The sequence below is a fragment of the Helianthus annuus genome, chromosome 12 (genome assembly GCF_002127325.2).
Source record: "Helianthus annuus cultivar XRQ/B chromosome 12, HanXRQr2.0-SUNRISE, whole genome shotgun sequence".
NCBI classification, from domain to species: domain Eukaryota; kingdom Viridiplantae; phylum Streptophyta; class Magnoliopsida; order Asterales; family Asteraceae; genus Helianthus; species Helianthus annuus.
Genome location: NC_035444.2, coordinates 16,362,723 through 16,381,698, shown reverse-complemented (window position 1 = coordinate 16,381,698; position 18,976 = coordinate 16,362,723). Strand labels below are relative to the sequence as shown.

The window sequence follows — 18,976 nt, the reverse complement described above, 5'->3', positions numbered from 1 at the left end:
TTCTCTTTTACACTTCGTACACTTCTTTTCTCTTGTACAATAAGCTTTCTCACATAATTAGATGCTAGAATTTTTAATGTTAATGGTATACTAACTGTTACCTTTCGTCAATCGTGGATTTAATCATTAATGTTATTGAATTATTGATGAAGAGTTTGATTATAAAACTTTTTTCGACGTGTGGGTTCCAAGTCGACTTAGTTATTATTTTCTACTTTTACATTTTGGTCTAATTTTTGCGAGTTAACACGTCGCAATACGCGTGTGTGATTCAACATTGTTATGTCTACTTTTTGTTTGGTTTAACCCATTACAAAACATGGGTTCTAACTAAATACTAGTTGAAAAAAAAGATAGAAAGTCAACGAACCTGGCTTGCATAAAAAGTAGAGGTGTATAAAAAAATCCGGTTTTAGAACCGAAACCGGAAAAAAACTGAAACTGTTTTTTTAACCGATATTTTTGAAAACCGGTTTCAACCCGAACCGAACCGTCAGTTAGGGATCTTGATCTTCAAAACTGGTTTAAAAACCAAAACCGGTTTTAAAAAACCGGTTAAAACCATTTTTTTGGCAATAACCGGTTATACCAGTTTGGGTTATCATCTTGAAAAACCGTTTTTTTTTCCACATAACAATAACCAATTCAGTTAAAAACTGGACCGGTTTTAAAAAACCGATTTGTACACCTCCTGGGTCCTGCCGGTTGTCACTGGATAATCCAAACCCGTAATTTAAGTGAGATCCGGATCCGGATCCAAATAAAGAGCGACAGCCCGCATGAAGTTTTGGAACGCTTTCTTGAAATCATCCCGCCAAAATTTCGTGAAAATTAAAAGCAACAACATCTCCTCAGCAGCATTCATCTTTTCATCCCCGTTACTAGATCTCGTTGTTTATCAAAAACCCCAATTTCTAATCATCACCAGTACAATTCACAGGTATTTAATTTTATATTTAGTTTTCGTTCCAATAAATATCGTTTTCTTTTGAAATTTATGTGCTTAAATTATGATTTTCTTGATACTCGGTTCTTAATGTCCAGATTGTTACACTTTATACAACAATTGACACTAGAACACTCAATTTATCCATCGATTACTGTGCGTGTCATCAAATACAACCATTTTATGTTTATGCAGTCAAGATGTTCGATGAAATGCTTATGTGGGTTTTTTAGTTTTTTTTTACAGTTGTGTAAGAGTTGAGTGACTACTGGAACAGCAAGATGTATGGACGAAAGGCTAGTCAACTTTTAAAAGAATTTGTGAGCGGTGAACCAGGGCAACTCACTGGCTTTAATGTAAATCTTCTTCCCCTGTTGCTAGTCTTAAAATCAGTTTACTAATAAAAGATGTTAATTCTTTTAAAAGTAGCAAGAACTATGGTTTGAATTTGTTATTTAAATGTTTATTTTGGTTATGTTTATTGATAGTGTTGTAAGAATCGCTAGACACTAGTCGGAACCTACTAGCGATTAATCAGATTGGGATTTTTTATACTTAATTTTCAGTTTTATATATACACACACATTTTATATGTAAATATTTTAAGTAGACAAGTTTCATCCCCTCTTCGACCCATTTTTTAAGTTTACAAGATTAGTTTCCGGTATTTACAGGTTTTGGTCGTAGCCTGGCCGGAATTTATAGGTTTTGGCCTATGTTGTCAAAGACGCAAGGCTCAGGCGAGGCGTATCGGCCTCGCCCGGAGCCTAGGCGCAAGGCGCAAAAAAAGCGTGGGCTTTTTTAAGAAAAGCGCACATAGAGAAAAAATATAAAAGTATGTTATGCTTTGAAAATAAATAAGATTCCACATATGAAATAAAAAAACTATTATATATGCCATTTAAGATCATGTAGCTAATAGTTAGTAGCACAAGTTTAGGACTTATACACACACGTAGTGATACCAAAAGTTCCTAGGACTTATACAAACGTTTGCGGTTACTAAAACATTTAAACTTATAGTTCATCATCAATCATCAAGACCATCATCAAAGTCATCAGAAATTCCATCAACATCAATTGGATATTCAGCTTCGGCTGGCCTCGCTGCGCTCGAGCGCCTAGGCGCGCGCCTTTTGCGCCTGAGCACCGTTTTTACAAAAAAATCCCATTTTTGCGCCTAAGCTACCACCAGGCGCTATAGGCTCGTCTCGCTGCGCCCAAGCGCCTAGGCGCGCGCCTTTTGCACTTTTGACAACTATGGTTTTGGCCGGAATCGCCGATTTTTGGCCGATTAGGGCTGATTAGGACCGGCTTGGACCGACTAGCAACTAATGCAGTGATTACCTAAAAGTTCAATAGTTGTCGGCTGACTAGCGACCAGTCCCTATTTTTCCAACACTGCTTATTGGTTAACATCTAGCTACGTTTAGTTGGTAAATTTATCTAATTATGAGTCATTATTTGGTTAGTATAAATATATGGTTAGGGATATGTATTATGTATTGGTTTTATTTATAAAAAACACAAAGGAGTCGTGATTCGAAGCCTGGGCCCACAAGATACTGCTTTTCTTATGAATTGTGAATTTGCGGGCTGTGAACTGTTGTGTTGCACTGTGTAGGAGTTATGTTATCATCCCATTTTAGAGTCTATGGTTCAAGTTCAACAATTCTACATGTCATTGCATTACTTGTGAATTATTCATGAGGAGATTAAATCCAAATTGTTCAAAATGTCAATACTGCATTCTTGTTTCCCAAAAAACTTGCTTTTGCCTTTCATCTTGCAACTGTTTTGGCTTGTATTACACATGTTTATTCAACGGGATTGTATAAAATCACGCATACTCTTTTCGCCTTTTGACTAGAGAAAGTTGCTGTTTCTTTTCCCATCTAAATAAAAACCCTACTCAACTTACTTTTTTCATTGATTCGTTCTGATCTAGAATGATCTATTTGCGCAAGTCATAGAAGAATGTGACGGAAATATTCTTCATCTTCAAGCCTTGCTAAGGTACCATTTCAATATAACCTTTACACCCCCCCCCCCCCCCCCTTTTCCTATATTTTAACATACTGTATGACAGGAAGATGCAAGAGGAAGGATCCAACAATCAGACGAATAAAAACGCTGATCATTTCGGGGCCCTCGTTCATCATCTTTCATTGGTCCGCAACAAGCGATGTCTCATGGCTTATGTGTAAATAATCACTTGTGTATCTGTTTATTTAATCCTTTAATTCCATCACCCATGTAACATATGTTTATGCTGTGTCGTTAATCATTATTGTTATTATTCTGATAGGTATAATCGAGCAGAAGTTATTCAAAATTTGGGATGGACCATCAAGCATGCAGATCTCCCTGCTGCGGTTAAAGAGAAACTTAGTATCTCCGAGAATGAATATTTCGGAAAGCATTCTTCGAATCTACAATCGTACATGTTAGATTTGAATCTTGATTTGGCCGTCGTAAGTTTCACAATCTTTAGTGTCCTTGAATTTGGTTGATGAACACATATCAGCCATTAATCATTTTGTTATAGAAACATTATTGCTTCAAACGAACCGAATGTTCAGCGAACAGTTCGTGAACCATTCGGAAAGAAGCTCGTTTGTGATCGTTCGCTTATTAAATAAACGAACACAAACGAGAAATTTTGTTCGTTTAGTTAAATGAATGAACGTGAACAGAGGCTGCGTTCGTTCATATATGTTCGTGAACATGTTTGTTTGTGTTTGATAGTTCATTAGGGTTTGTAGTTTTTATTTTATTTAAATAATTCGAAGTTCCCGCTAACAAAATACTTAATAAATTTTATATTTAATAAAATATTTAATATATGTTCATGAATACTTGTTTATGTTCTTTACCTAAAGTTAACGAACGAACGAACACAAACAAACATGCTCATTTCCTTAATGAACGAACACGAACATAAAATCTCGTTCGGTAAGTGTTCATGAACACATTTATTTCTTTAAGGAACCAACACAAACCAGCCCTTACATGCTATGAATATTGTGAGCTAATTTGGTCTTAAATGTTTATAATTCATGTGTTTATTTAGGACATGGTGCCACCTAAAGATCCGTACATTAAGGTGAGGGTCCTTGAAGAAATCGGTGAGGTTTTGCTCAGTGATCAAATAGCTAACCTTGCAATGCATTCAATTCTATTTCTTAAACGAATCGACGCAGAGAGTTTCATTTCTCAGGTATTTCTATAAATATTTTAGTCTTTACATGTTACATACACCTGTTTTGTTGTTTGTAACTTTGCTTCTAGCTTTCAACCGTCTTAACGAACAATATTGAACAACAGGGGAAAATGGAAGAGCTTACGAGTTGACCCGGTTCTTTGGTCAACCCAGAATTTGGCTCATAAAAATATGTATCTGGAAATTCAGTTTATTAGATGCTTGACGGGCTGATAAGTTAAGTACCGTTTTACGGAACAGGGTATATCAGCCAAATGTTCGTAACGAGACATCTTATATGGGCCCCACAAAATTGTACAAGTCTTTCTACAGTTAATGTTTAATGTTCTGAAATGAATTACTAAGATAGGGATTACTACCGATTTTCATATATTAGGTTTTTGTTGTATTTGGTTGTTTGGTATACTCAATAAGCAAGAATAACTTCATTGCTGCTTCTTTTTTTGATGTGATATTTGTCATATTTACTATAGGTGCCTTGTCGCTATTCGCTACGTAGCCTATAGGTGCCTTGTCGCTATTCGCTATTGAAAACTATGTCCTCTATGTTCCAACCGACAACAATTGATCTTCATGGTCAATATTAGTATCTGAATAGATATCATTTTCCATTTAGTTATTGAAAATGTTGTTTGATGCATGTGATTCTAAGTTGGTTGTCCGTTCATCCTGATCTGTACTGTAATCATTCCCGTTCATACCCTGATCTGGTTTGGGCATTCACTGCCTCGGTTTCATACCTTTATAATGCCATATTGCCACATTCCAGGTTTTTATTTTATTTTTATGTTTTTATCATTTTTATTTTCTTTTGATCACTTAATAGCATCCAGGTTGATAAACAGTTCTCTTTGTACATTTTTTATTTTTTTTTTGCTGGGCCTGGTAAAATGTTTTGTAGTAGCCAACTACTGATCTATGTTCACATATCCTTGTATTAAACTTTAAAATTTGCACATTCAGTTTGAACAAATGTTGCCACATTTTCCCAATATCTGCATATACTTTAACTTACATGGGATTTGACCATGGTTGTCTTCCACCGTTTTGTTTAAGTTTTCTCTTTCTCTGTAAGGTGGACGTCGGCACCTAAGTATAATCACTAGGGGGTAGGGGTGCTCCACTTTCCATCACTCACCACACTCAATCATGTTCCGCCACGTCATCGAACTTGGTTGCATCACTAGTAATGGATTTTAGCGGGGTGCCCATCACTCACCACACCCAACAATTTCCCTCACATTCCGCAACTTTTCACGCGTCATGGCCCCCACTCCTGCCCCCTTAGTTGACATATCCCATAAGGGGGTCGGGGCTCCACGTTATGGAGCTTCCATCACTCGTGTTGTGGAGTAGCGTGGAACACCGCCGCTACCCAATTCCATCACTCGTTAAATTCATCAAAACCTTTCCAAATTCAAATCCCTTTGGCAGATTTTAGTAACAAACCAATTTCTTTGACGATTCCAATTCCTGCAAAAAAGTTTCACAAACCAAACACACCCTTGGTAAAACATATGCTTGTCATGATCTTCAAACTCGAAAGCTCAACAACTTTAGTAAAGTCGAAACACTAGATTATTACAAGTTAGCAATTAAAGTCATGATCTTCAACTCGAAAGCTCAACTACTTCAGTAAAGTCGAACACACTAGATTATTACAAGTTAGCAATTAAAGATATATGTTTTTGAGACCACAAATGGTCAAATAACCGTAAGTATATCATTTCACCTAAATAATAATGCTTGCACACTCTATATTATTGCAAGTGCTTCTATTTCTTCTTAATAGTTATACTTGTAATATTATTTGGTCATAACATTGTAAGTATTTTTTTTTCATCTAAATAATAATACTTGTATTGTTATTTGGCTGAACATACTTCGATATGATTTTTAGATCATATTCAAATCGGTGAGTGGTGTCAACTTCGTATTTGTGTGACCACATAGGTTCATGTGTTATTAGCCGTGTTGTAACTTGTAAGCTGATGCCTCCACAGTCCACACGCTAAAGGACGCTAAGTATATGCTTTGAGTCGTACCAGAGGTCAATGAAGGCATTAACACGAAGACTCATTTATAAATCTAAAAGTGATAAAAGAGTTTTTAGATGAAGTAAAAAATGACTACCATTAGGAACTGGATCACTAACACAAGAACTAAAGGCCATCGGATCTATTAATGGTAGGAAGCTTAAAATTCATCGTTGGAGTAAATAATTGTTTTCGTTCGTATCGTTTATTGAAAATCTCAGTTTCAGATTATATACTACATAAATGCATCAATCCATTTGTAAGCACTGAACAAGTATAGATTAACAATGACTAATGAGGATGCAATGACACCGATGGAGCTTGCATCTTCACCATTTATTGCAAGTGATTCCTTTAGGCATACAATATGAGAAATCTTAAACAATCCCCATTCAACAACTGATTTACAACATATCAAGATGTGTTTTTTCTTTATCGCTTTTTAGCCTTTTGGTTTTGATTCTTCAAGTTCTTGAAGACGTGTTCTATTAATCATCAAAAACACGCTTTAAGAATTGACCCGTTTGAGATAAAATATTACCCAAAATCACATACACGTATGAATATTTGGTTTTTCTCTTTACCCATGAAACTTTAAACAACAATATGGACTAGTCGGGTAATGGGTCAAAACAAGATTAAATTGTCGTTCATTGTAGGGTTTGTAATGATTACAAAAACATTATTATTACATTTGAATAAATGGCCTGAACACCCAAAAATAGATTTATGTGATTTTCAATCCGTTTTGACCTGTTCCCCGTTAGCTAATGTTACAAATTGACCCGTTTGAGATAAGATACAGCCAAAACCGACCCATGTAATAACAAAATTTCCAACTCTAATGAAATCCACAAAATACTGTAATATGAATATTAAACTTAAAATATATCATCTGGGTTGTCGACAGGTTTTAGCGGAAAGCTACCCGGCTGTGACAGGAGCGATAATAGGCCTGTTTTAATCAATTGCGGTCCTTTCCACGATGTTAAAAATATGACACTTCTAGGGGTGTTTATTAGGGAAACCGCGGAATGAAGATGGAAGACGAAATAAGTCTCACTTTACATCTTTATTAGATGAGTGCGCGGTGGTCATACAGGCCAAAAATACAAGAAAATAAATCTTGGTAAGAAAGATAGTACGATAAATATGGTGATAAGCCATGTACAAGTATCTCAACCAACCAACCAATCTCGATAAATACGGTGATAAGCTCATCTGCAAAAAAAGGGTGCTGCGACAACCTATTGTAGCTTCTTGATTCCGGGAAAAGAGGGCAGAATTGCAATTAGAGCGTCGCCATATCCCACCGGATCTGTTTACAATAACCAAACAAGTAAGGATCTGATTTTCAACCCCGTATTGACCAAATTATTAGAATAAATTGTGCTTACCACCATCCTCACGGAGTATCTTAATAACTTCTCCGGCTATATCAGACTGAAAACAGAAGAAAAAAGAGTAAGACAGAAACTAAACAATTAGTATGAGTTTTAATTTAATTAGATAGTTATTGAAATTTTTTTAGAGAATAATCGTTAATAACCTCAATGGGAAGCTCCCCACCGAGCTGCTCGATGTAACAAATGACTTGCCCTTCCTTTACAGTTTGCTTCTGTTAGAACAATGCAAGTATCAGTAGGATATAAACGAACATAACCAGAATCTTAAATTTTAAAAAATGCGTCTATGGCATGAGGTCTTAGTCTTGGCACTTCACCGTGGTACGGGTATCAGTACCGGTATTTCAGAACGGTACCCGTTTTGGTACCACTTTATTTCGTTTTGAGCACTCATACGGGTACCAAATAGGTAAAATTGGTACGAGTCTCGATACCAACAGGTACTAAACAGGTAAAATCGGTACGAGTACCAATACGATACGGGTACCAAATAGGTACCATAAATAAAATAAAATAAAAAATAAAGCATAAAATAAAATAAAAACTCTTGAAATTTTATATAAAATTCGGTACCAGTACCATTGTTTACCCATACCGATACCAAAAGTACCGAATACCGAAATCAGTAAAACTGGGTACCGATGTACCGAATACTTAAAATCGGCACGCGTATGGGTATTTGGGAAAAAAATCTCATCCCTAGTCGAAGCAGTGCGATTACTGGAGGGAAAGCATCAAATCGAAGCATTTCATTTTTTTCTTATATTTATTTTTTGGAAGATTAAATAATACAATTCCTAGCAAATGTTCAATGTGTAATAAACTAATAATATTCAAAAGCATTTGGAGCGGGTGAAAAAAACACTGGGAAGTGATTACCTCTTTGCATGGCGGAGGTGTTCGTTTCCCCTTGATAGTTCGTGATCTTCGAAAGTACCCAACCTGTATTGCACATAAAAGTGGCATATTTAAAAATAATCTTTTAAGTTTTAACTAAATAAAAGTATATTGAATATCTTGTTTCTTACCATGGGAGACGGAATTACAGTCAACCCTTCATCTGCAGCTGTATCAAGAAACGCCTGAATCCCACCCGAAGTAGGTTCAACTTTGGTAATGGCTAGAGACGGTGACGATGCTGACCCGTTTTGTTCAGTTGACTCCACGTTTGCAGTGACGATTGGAGCGGAAACTGGCGGTGGAGAACTTGTATTTTCTACCGTTAAGTTTCTCAGTACATGTAACCGAAATCCACCAAGCTAATAACAACAAATAATGCAAAGAAGATATAAGAGTTAGTTCAGAGACATGGATTAACAATTCCAATGGACATTATAGTCGGTTTTTACAGGTACTAACTTTCAATTCAAACTCTGCAATTGAGGTTGTGTCACAAATTTCTGTTAGAAGAGACTCCACCTGTGAATATGGTATAAACGGAATAAGTTAAACATACACTTTGATATGAAGTAAGGGTGTTCATAAGGGTGAGAGGGGCACTCCCCTCTTACGGGAGTCCCCTCTCTTACGCACACCCAATCAGGTTATGCCACGTCAACTCCCCTCTTAAACTCTCCTCACACCCCAATTTGATGGTGGCACTCCCCTCTTAGGTGACTTGTTTTTTTATTAAAAAAAAAGGAAAATCATTGATTGGTTGAAAATGAGGGTGGCCCCACCATCTCCTCTCTCCTTCTTCGGTGAAACCTCCCCGATCTCCCTCCCCGCACCCCCTCCCCGCACCGATGGCGCCGGTGTTCCCGAGCGGTGAATTGGGTCACCGCACCCACTCCCCGCGAGTGCCCCGATCACCCTAAGTCACTGAAACGACCGAACCACCCCAACGGAAGCAAGAAAATCACTCAGCCGCTTTGCGACCCAAACGGTTCAGCTATGATGGTTTGGCGGTTTAATGGTTCGGTCTGAAACCTGGTATAACCGAACTGGCCGTTGTATTTTTTTTCACTTTCGGAATATGTAGATGTATATGTATTTTAGTCACGAACCATCTTTATCATTTAAGATTTTTTAATACAAAATAATGATTTTGGAATGAACAAAACAAAAAAAAAAAATCAGTTCAACTCTCAAATCTCAAAACTGAACTGTTAAACCGTCTTGACCGCTGGTTTGGTTTGTGTTTCCCTGAAACCGTAGTTCAGGGCTTGACCCAGAATTTTCGTCAAAACCGGTCGAACTGAACCGTAAACACCCCAATTATAGTAGTGCACATGCTAAATTTTTGCATACATTTAATACAAAAATTCAGAATTTACCTCTGCAGCACTTGGAGTGAATTGGCTTGTTGATTCAGATGATCTTTCAACCTCAGGAGAGTCTTCTAACTCTGCACCTGCTGCTATATACCATACGTTCAAAACACGAATTTTGAATTCAAATAAATTAAACCCTAAACCCTAAACACGAAAACAACCAACACACTAACATTCACTGTAATCGAAATTTCTTACATTGGGCATTCTTGGCAGACAAACAGAGGCACCGACTCGATCCTTTCGACAACACCAGCCGATCAAACCGTCGGGCGTTGTCGAACCTAACTCCATAACAATTCTGTTGCAAATTAGCTAATTCTATTCTATCAGGAGCTAACCTCAAGTTGTAAAGCTTCAAACTTGAAGCCCCAAAGCTACCTAGTAACGAACAAACAATACCAAATGTAACATGGTTTCTTGTATCAAATTAAGCATAATTAGGGCTGTAAAACCCTAGATATTTTGTTTTTGAATTTAACTCTAAGGGACAAAACATGAGTGTATGTGGATAGGGGACTTACAGGCAGCCATAGGGAGCGGTGAAAGGTTGAGAATTGTGGTGTTGGTATTGTATTGTATTGAATGAAAATGAAACGAGGAAGAAGACGATATGATAACAGGTGGGAGGGAGTGTGATTTTCTTTCCGTTACGTTCGAGGCCCATTATCTGCAATTGGGCCAAGCCAGTAGTTAGTTCAACGGCAGCTTCAGGTTTAGGGTTAGGCAGGAAACTTTTTGGTTCAGTTTTAATGTCAATGGTCAACGGGGGTTTTTTTTTTTTTTTTTTTTGGAAATGACCAGCTAAACTAGACGGGTTAGTTGAACGGTTTAGTTTTTCATTATGGGTGTGCCTATTGGCACACCAAACTCTAGCAAAACAAGGGTTTATCTACGCAGTGTATAAGTCAATACACAGCGTATAGGGTTACACCTATACGCTGCGTATAGACCTATACTCAGCGTAGGTAAAGCATGCATCTCAGTGTCTGATCAGCAATCATTGCACAGAAAACAATGGTTTATATACGCTGCGTATAGCTCTATACGCAGCGTATATAAACCCTTTGAACTTTTGGGATCATTTTGGTGGGTTTGAAGCATCAGTTTTTCACAAGGTTTATATACGTTGCGTATAGAGCTATACGCAGCGTATATAAAGGTCAGAAAATGTCCATTATACCCCTGTGTTGAGGCTATACGAAGCCAAATACAAGGGTAGTTGTGTCATTTTTGTTTCATACGCTGCGTAGGGATCTATAAGGGACCTATACTATATCTATAGGCTTATACGAGTGTTGTATGGTATCGTATCGTATAATGTATAGTATAAGTCTCGTATAGGTTCCATGTAGGCCTTTTATATGCCTATAGGCCTACACGGGACCTGGACCACACCTATAGGCCTATAAGGGACATATACTACACCTATAGGCCTATACGAGCGTTATATCGTATTGTATAGTATCGTATTGTATTGTATAGTGTAGTATATTTGAACCGTATATACGTTTTCCAAAACAATTTAACGGTATATAATATTATTGGTATAACATTAACGGTTATATATTTTAAGCGATTTAACGTTGGAACCGGGTAAGAATTCATACCTCAAATACATCAAAAGAAAAAAAAAGAAAAAAAACTAATGGGTTATATACGCTGAGTATAGGTCTATACGCAGCGTATATAAACCCTTGTTTTCTGTGCAATGATTGCTGATAAGGCTCTGAATCCATGGTTTATGATTGCTAATGGGTTATATACGCTGAGTATAGGTCTATACGCAGCGTAGATAAACCCTAAGTGTGTAGATAGCCAACCAAGGTGTGCAGATAGTTTGACCCTTCATTATTTGAGTTGAATGGTTTAAAGTTTAAGGGTTATGATATAATATGAAGTTTTTTTGCCTAGGAAGATTAGGAGGTAATCTTAACCATCAATTGATTTAATCAAGGGCTAAGATTAAATAAGTGAAATTGAAGAAAAGAAAAGAGGCGAGTGAGTTTGTGTAAGGGCATTCTAGTCAACCCAGTACAATAGTTTCTCTGTCCTTCAATTCCCCCCAATTTTTTAAACGTTAATAACTTTTTCATACGACATTATTTTTTTATAAAAATTGCACAAGAAAGACGAGCGTTTTTTATCTTTAAAACGAGTATAGTATTGCTATATTTTCGAAAACCCAGTTGGGTAAAACGCAATAGAAAAAACCTAGTTGCGTAAAATGCAATAGAGAAAAAACGTTAAAAAATGACTTTTTTTTTAAACGCAATGGCCAAAAAACACCTAAAAATGTCTTTTTTAGAAAACACTTAAAAATGTCTTATTTTCTAAAACACAATGGCCTAAAACACACAAAAAGTGTACTTTCTAAAACGCAATAGACTGAAAACGCATAAAAATGTGTTTGACCTAAAACGCAATGGCCAGAAAACACATAAAACTGTATGTGAATTGTCTGAACCAGGAAGTAGGAGATCAAAAACTGTCTCCGAATTTGTCTTCGAAATGAGACAATTTTTGCAAAATTAAATTTTCTGATGCATTTTTATTAAAGCAATTTAATAAAAAAAAAATCGACCCCAGCCAGGGGTTACCGCCCCTTGGACCCTGCTCCCAGGGGCGCTGCCCCGGACCTCCGCCAATATCGTAAAACGCAATGAATCAATTCAAAAACCCAGATCGTAAAAATGCAATTCAAAAAATTCTTACATAGATTGAAGCCGATTTCCGCAAATTTCTTCAACGATTGACGAAATTTGAATGTTTCACTTATAAGCGATCGAATCAAGTGATTCGCTTAAAAATCACAGGAAAAAAATGATATATTGTATGAAATTAAACTGAGTTTCTTCAAAAAAGCTCAAGAACACGTTGATCGGGTGTTTGAATCATTGATTGGTGACGAAAATCGCACTATAATGTAGTGATTATTGACATAGAAAGTGAAGAAATGGTTGAAGATGGTGAGTTTTGAAAATGGTGGGTTTTGAAGTTACAGAGAGAAGAAGAAGGGAGAAGATTGGGTGAAATTGACTAAAATACCTTTTCTGTTTATTTTAAATTTTGTCACATGTCCTAATCCTATTGTTTGCTATATTTTCTAGCCAAAATAAACTTCCTATTTGATCCTCACCCTAAAGTTTAAAACATTACTCTACTAGTTATATTAAAAATCACTATCTTTTTCAATTAAATAATACCCTTTATACCTTTATTATCATATTTTCTCTCCCCCTCACTCACAACCATCTTTAAAAAAATTATAAGTTGTGAACAATGATTCAAATATATTCACAGATGAATAGTTACATTTTCATATATTTTTCTCTCTCCTCAACACATAACCATTTTTTATAATATAACTAATTCACCCACACCAAATGGGGTGGTGATCCATTGGCAAAAGCAAAACCTATAAACACCTTAGAAGGGGAGGTCTTAAGTTCAAGTCCCACATACCACATGAATAAAAGAAATTTGCCGTTCAAAAAAAAAAAGCTAACTCACCCACATAAATATAAGGGATCCATTGTGAATGATCTAAGACATTGATTCCTCTAAAATTATGTGAGTGGTTTACTTTTATTATAAGAAATAGTTGTGAGTAGAGGAAAGAGAAAATATTTTACTGTCCATTTGTAAATGAGTAAATTACAAGTTTTGTCCTTTATGTTTGTCCCAAATTTCAGGCGCTGTCCTTTACCTTTAAAATTGATGAGTTTTGTCCTTAACGTTTCAAAATCCTACACGTTATGTCCTTTGGGCCTAACCCAGTTAAATTTTAATGTTAAATCTAATTACATAGACCCCACATGAGGGCAAATTTGTCTTTTACCTTTTCAACAAAAATATTAAATATATATATTTATAAAGCTTTATTTCTCAGTCAGTCACTCTCCCTCACCTCTCTCTCTATATCATACTCTCTCTAAAGACACCACCTGCCACCAGTGGTCTACCACCCACCAGCACCTCCTTGTACCACCGCTTTCTACCACTCACCGTCACTAACCTACCCTCTCTCTATCCATCGCCCACCACCACAACTCCAAACCCCCAAACAAAACAAACTGAAAAGGCAACACCACCACCACATCCAGCAACCGCCCTTTCTGACCCCTAACCGCCGCCACATGACTTTCCGGCGATTTAACTCGACTTCAACAACAACCAGCAGATCTGACCCGATCGCCTCCAACACCACTCTTTTCGACCCAGATCTGAATTTTCAGCGACTATTACAGTCGGCGTCGTTTCCTATTCTCGAGCGGTTGTTGTAGAAAGCTGAAAGGATTCACATTTGAATATGAAATAGACGAGAGTTTCAGGCTAGTTATTGATTGTTGCTGAATAAACAAAGAAGAAAATAATAAGCAGGGTGTCGATATTTTCAGAGTTGAATATCGGATTAAAGATTGTTGGTTTTGATTGCAGCTGAATAGAAGTGGATCTGAGTTTGATTCGAAGAAAAATTTGAACCGAAGATAATATGATAATATCACGGATCGTTTCTGTCACAGCCCCCGATCCCAATTCCCGGGGAACGGGCGGCCGTGAGCCAGTTGCGGTGGTATCGTGTTTATTAATCCAATTTGGCAGCGGAATTTTCATCAGGACCGTAGTTAGGAAATATTTAAATCAGAGTAAACCACCATATTTTATAATATTAAACACATGGGAAAAACCCAAGTTTTTATTACAAACTGAATTACAGGGATAAATCCCACTTTATTGAAATAAAACGCTTTCTTTTATTTAGGTAACTTTTATTGCCACTTTTCCAAGCCTCCAGTGCTATCCAGCTGGCTTCTATTTGGCTTTCACATTTCGTTACCTGAAACGCGTTTTAAAAAGGTTTTGTCAGTGGGAAATACTGGTGAGTAAATCCACGTTTAATCAAGTTTAAATAAAAATCACAGTGAACAGTATTGAGGGCGCCTCCCGCAATTACATTTGTTTCCAAGTTATATCAATTATCACCCATGGTACTGTCGATACCCGACTTGTGGTAATGTTACTCCATATCCAGGTTCCATATCCAGGTTGTAACCAATTTTGTATACAAAACCCCAACATACCCGTGATAATTGTATTCTTACAAATACTCAATAACTGTTATTTTAAATGGAAAAGTATGCAAGGTTTTGTAAAAACAGTTAACAAAAAGTGGATCAACTCACATTGCTGTTTTAGGTTATCCTTTATGATTTCCTGGTGAATATCTATAATTTACACAAATGCACGTGTGTTAGTATAATAACCCAATTTAACATTAGTAATACCCTCCCCGAGACGGCATTCCAACGACTACGTCGGGCAGAACCACGACAGCCGTTACGGAACCCTAGATCAATCGGGCAGAGTACCTAATACGTCTCCAGGGGTTATAATACTTACATCGTAGCAGAACCTCGCTATTTTAGGGGGTATTGGACTCGGGTATAATGCCCACTAACTAAAATTGAGAGAGAAAGAACGAAAATCGAACGATCAGACTGAATGTCCGATGCCTCCTCTTTATAGTGCTGAAATTGGACTTTCACGCGGCCCGCGTGAAGTTTGGGCCAAGTCTACGCGGCCCGCGTCAACAGGCGGTCAACGCGTAGCTTGGTCCGGTCAGCGTATAGCTTCGACACGAGTTGGACACGTGTCATCACCGGGTCATGCCACAAGTCCGAACACTCGCGGCCCGCATGGACTTAACCCACCATGTTCGCGGCCCGCTTGGGCCTAAGGTTTTGGTGAATTCTGGTTACCTACTCGCGCGGCCCGCTTAAGCTTGAGGTGAGGCCCATGCGGCCCGCCTCAACTTAACTTTTATTGTTTTTATTTATTTTATATAATATAATCTAGTTCAAGGGCTCGGTTTTCACATACGGGTACATATAAAGATACATAGATATTTTTAATATATTAGGGCATCAGAATTATTATGAGGATGTCGGTTTTACCGAGGGTTGTTATAGTTTCAGTTCTGAATTGTTTTGATCCGTTTCTGATTCGTTGTAGTTGTAGAAAGCTGAAAGGATTCACATTTGAATTTGAAATAGACGAGAGTTCACGCTTAGTTATTGATTGTTGCTGAATAAACAAAGAAGAAAATAATAAGCAGGGTGTCGATTGAATTAAAAGATTCATAGTTGGGTTTGTTTTGTATACCTAATAAAAGAATGAGGGTGGGAGGTGGTGGCGGCAGGTGATGGCAAGCGGTTGTTGGAAAAAGAGAGTGTGTGTGTGTTGGTGTGTTTAAGAGAGAAATTGTAGGATAGGATGTTCTACTTAGGTTGAGGCTTGGTAGCAGTCGGTTAATTGGGGTGGATTAGATTGAATGTGGTGGTTGATGGTGGTTGTTAGCAGCGGTGGAAGTGGGTGGTTGGTTGGGGGAAAATCTGATGAGAGTGAGAGAAAGAGAAGCTAAAGTTTATATAAAACCTTTTATTTTTTTGATTTTGTACAAAGAGTCCCTTATTAAAAGTTGTTTACACAATACCCCCTAAGAAGGTAAAAAGACTAAAATGCCTTTTTGCAATCTGATTTAACAATCAAAATCTGACTGAGTTAGGGCTAAAGGACATAACGTGCAGGATTTTGAAACGTTAAGGACAAAACTCATCAATTTTAAAGGTAAAGGACAACGCCTGAAATTTGGGACAAACATAAAGGACAAAACTTGTAATTTACTCTTTGTAAATATATTGGAAACATGTTCACCTTTATAATTTTTTAAATATTTTTAGAGGTGGTTGTGAGTGAATGAGAGAGAAAATATAATGATAAAGATATAAAAACATTATTTAATTGAGGTACTACGAGTGATTTGTCAGCTAGACACTTTTTAAGATTAGATACATGAAACACATCATGTATTCCTGCCATTTTCTCTGGCAGTCGTAGTTGATAGGCTACAGGTCCCATTCTTCTGATGATTTCAAAAGGTCCAATATACCTGGGACTTAGCTTTCCTCTTTTGATAAATCTTACCACTCCTTTCCAGGGAGAGACTTTCAATAATACTCTGTCTCCTACTTGAAATTCTAAGGGTTTACGCCTGTTGTCAGCGTAGCTCTTCTGGCGTTCACGTGCGGTTTTCAGTCGTTCCTTGACTTGAATAATTTTGTCGGTTGTTTCTTGTACTATCTCGGGTCCAGATAGTTGTTTTTCTCCAATTTCCGCCCAACAGACTGGGGTTCTGCACTTTCTTCCATAAAGTGCTTCGAATGGTGCAGCATTGATACTTGTGTGATAACTGTTATTATAAGAAAATTCTATCAAAGGTAAGTGTTCGTCCCAATTACCTCCAAAGTCAATTACACAAGCTCTAAGCATATCTTCCATTGTCTGAATTGTTCTTTCACTTTGTCCGTCTGTTTGAGGATGATAAGCGGTGCTTAGGTTTAGCCTGGTCCCCATTGCTCTTTGAAAACTTGACCAAAAATGAGAAGTAAAACGACTATCTCTATCAGAAACAATTGATAAAGGAATGCCATGTAAAGAAACAATTTCGTTTACATATAATTTGGCTAATTGTTCCATGCTAAAGGTTTCTTTCATTGGTAAGAAATGAGCTGATTTGGTCAACCTATCTACAATCACCCAGATTGTATCGTTACCTTTTCTTGTTTTGGGTAATTTAGTAACAAAATCCATTGTTATCAATTCCCATTTCCACACTGGCATTTCTAGTTGCTGTAACAAACCTGAGGGTTTCTGATGTTCAGCTTTAACTTGTGAGCAAGTTAAACATTTAGAAACATATGCTGCTACATCCTTTTTCATTCCTATCCACCAGAAATTTTTCCTTAAATCCTGGTACATTTTATCACTTCCTGGATGCATCGTATATTTAGATTTATGAGCTTCTTCTAATATATGGTGACGTAAGCTTCCTAATTTAGGTATCCAGGTTCTCTTTTTATGAAATCTCCAAATTCCATCCGTTCCTTTTTCTAATTCCTTAATCATTCCTTTTAATTTTTCAGTATCTTCCTTGATTACTGAATCTTGTGCTTTTCTAATCTGTTCATTTAAATCTACTTGCAGATTTAATTTAAGAGAACGTACCCTTCTTGGCTTTTCGTAATATTTTCGACTTAAAGCATCAGCCACTACATTGGCTTTTCCTGCATGATACTGAATATCACAGTCGTAATCGCTAAGCAATTCCATCCAACGCCTTTGTCTCATATTCAACTCTTTTTGCCCGAAGACATACCTTAAACTTTTATGATCTGTGAATATGGTAAACTTACTACCATAAAGATAATGTCTCCAAATTTTAAGGGCAAAAATTATAGCTCCTAATTCCAAATCATGGGTTGAATAATTTTCTTCATGACTCTTAAGTTGTCTAGAGGCGTAAGCTATAACCTTTTGACGTTGCATCAACACACATCCATAACCTAATTTAGAAGCATCACAATAAATTACAAAGTCTTTATTTCCTTCTGGTAATGCTAATATAGGTGCATGGGTTAATCTTTGCTTAAGGATTCTAAAAGCTTCTTCTTGTTTTGGTCTCCATTCAAACTTAACAGATTTACAGGTTAACTTAGTCAAAGGAATGGCTATCCTAGAAAAATCTCGAATAAATCTTCTATAATAACCGGCCAATCCTAAGAAACTTCTAACCTCAGTTGGTGACTCAGGGGTTTTCCATTTAGTGATTGCCTCAATCTTTGCTGGGTCTACATGAATTCCTTCATGATTCACTAAATGTCCGAGAAATTGTACCTGTTCTAACCAAAACTCACACTTTGAAAACTTAGCATAAAGCTTTTCTTTTCTTAACAGGCTTAAAAGTAAGTGCAAGTGCTTTGCATGCTCTTCTTTACTTTTAGAGTAAATGAGAATATCATCTATGAAGACAATTATGAATTTATCCAAATATGGCTTACATATTCGGTTCATCATGTCCATAAATGCGGCTGGGGCATTGGTTAAACCAAATGGCATGACAGTAAATTCATAATGACCATACCTTGTTCTGAATGCGGTTTTAGGAATATCTTCTTCCTGTACCTTTAATTGATGATATCCTGATCTTAAATCGATTTTAGAGAAAAATCGAGCTCCTTGAAGTTGATCAA

General features: G+C 36.9%; 2 protein-coding genes across 6 annotated transcripts; one reads left to right on the top strand and one right to left on the bottom strand.

The window, feature by feature from the left end:
• The first annotated feature begins 783 nt into the window (after positions 1-783).
• Positions 784-4,616, top strand: LOC110909880 (DNA replication complex GINS protein PSF1). 4 transcript variants are annotated; one of them, XM_022154619.2, is made up of 8 exons: positions 786-940; positions 1,045-1,102; positions 1,193-1,302; positions 2,895-2,962; positions 3,036-3,149; positions 3,255-3,420; positions 4,020-4,166; positions 4,274-4,616. In XM_022154619.2, exons 3-8 carry the CDS (start codon positions 1,228-1,230, stop codon positions 4,298-4,300), a joined length of 597 nt encoding a protein of 198 aa, XP_022010311.1. In that variant the 5' UTR covers positions 786-940; positions 1,045-1,102; positions 1,193-1,227; the 3' UTR covers positions 4,301-4,616. The 4 variants fall into 4 exon arrangements, with proteins under 4 accessions (XP_022010310.1, XP_022010311.1, XP_035836709.1 ...); XM_035980816.1 differs by having other exon boundaries at positions 1,180-1,302; XM_022154618.2 differs by lacking the exon at positions 1,045-1,102 and having other exon boundaries at positions 784-940.
• Positions 4,617-7,246: 2,630 nt separating this feature from the next.
• On the bottom strand, positions 7,247-10,573 carry LOC110909878 (biotin carboxyl carrier protein of acetyl-CoA carboxylase). 2 transcript variants are annotated; one of them, XM_022154615.2, is made up of 9 exons: positions 10,409-10,573; positions 10,083-10,265; positions 9,888-9,970; positions 8,971-9,030; positions 8,640-8,870; positions 8,491-8,553; positions 7,755-7,823; positions 7,603-7,648; positions 7,247-7,523 (listed from the first exon to the last, which is right to left on the bottom strand). In XM_022154615.2, exons 1-9 carry the CDS (start codon positions 10,416-10,418, stop codon positions 7,453-7,455), a joined length of 816 nt encoding a protein of 271 aa, XP_022010307.1. In that variant the 5' UTR covers positions 10,419-10,573; the 3' UTR covers positions 7,247-7,452. The 2 variants fall into 2 exon arrangements, with proteins under 2 accessions (XP_022010307.1, XP_022010308.1); XM_022154616.2 differs by having other exon boundaries at positions 9,888-9,967.
• Positions 10,574-18,976: the final 8,403 nt, after the last annotated feature.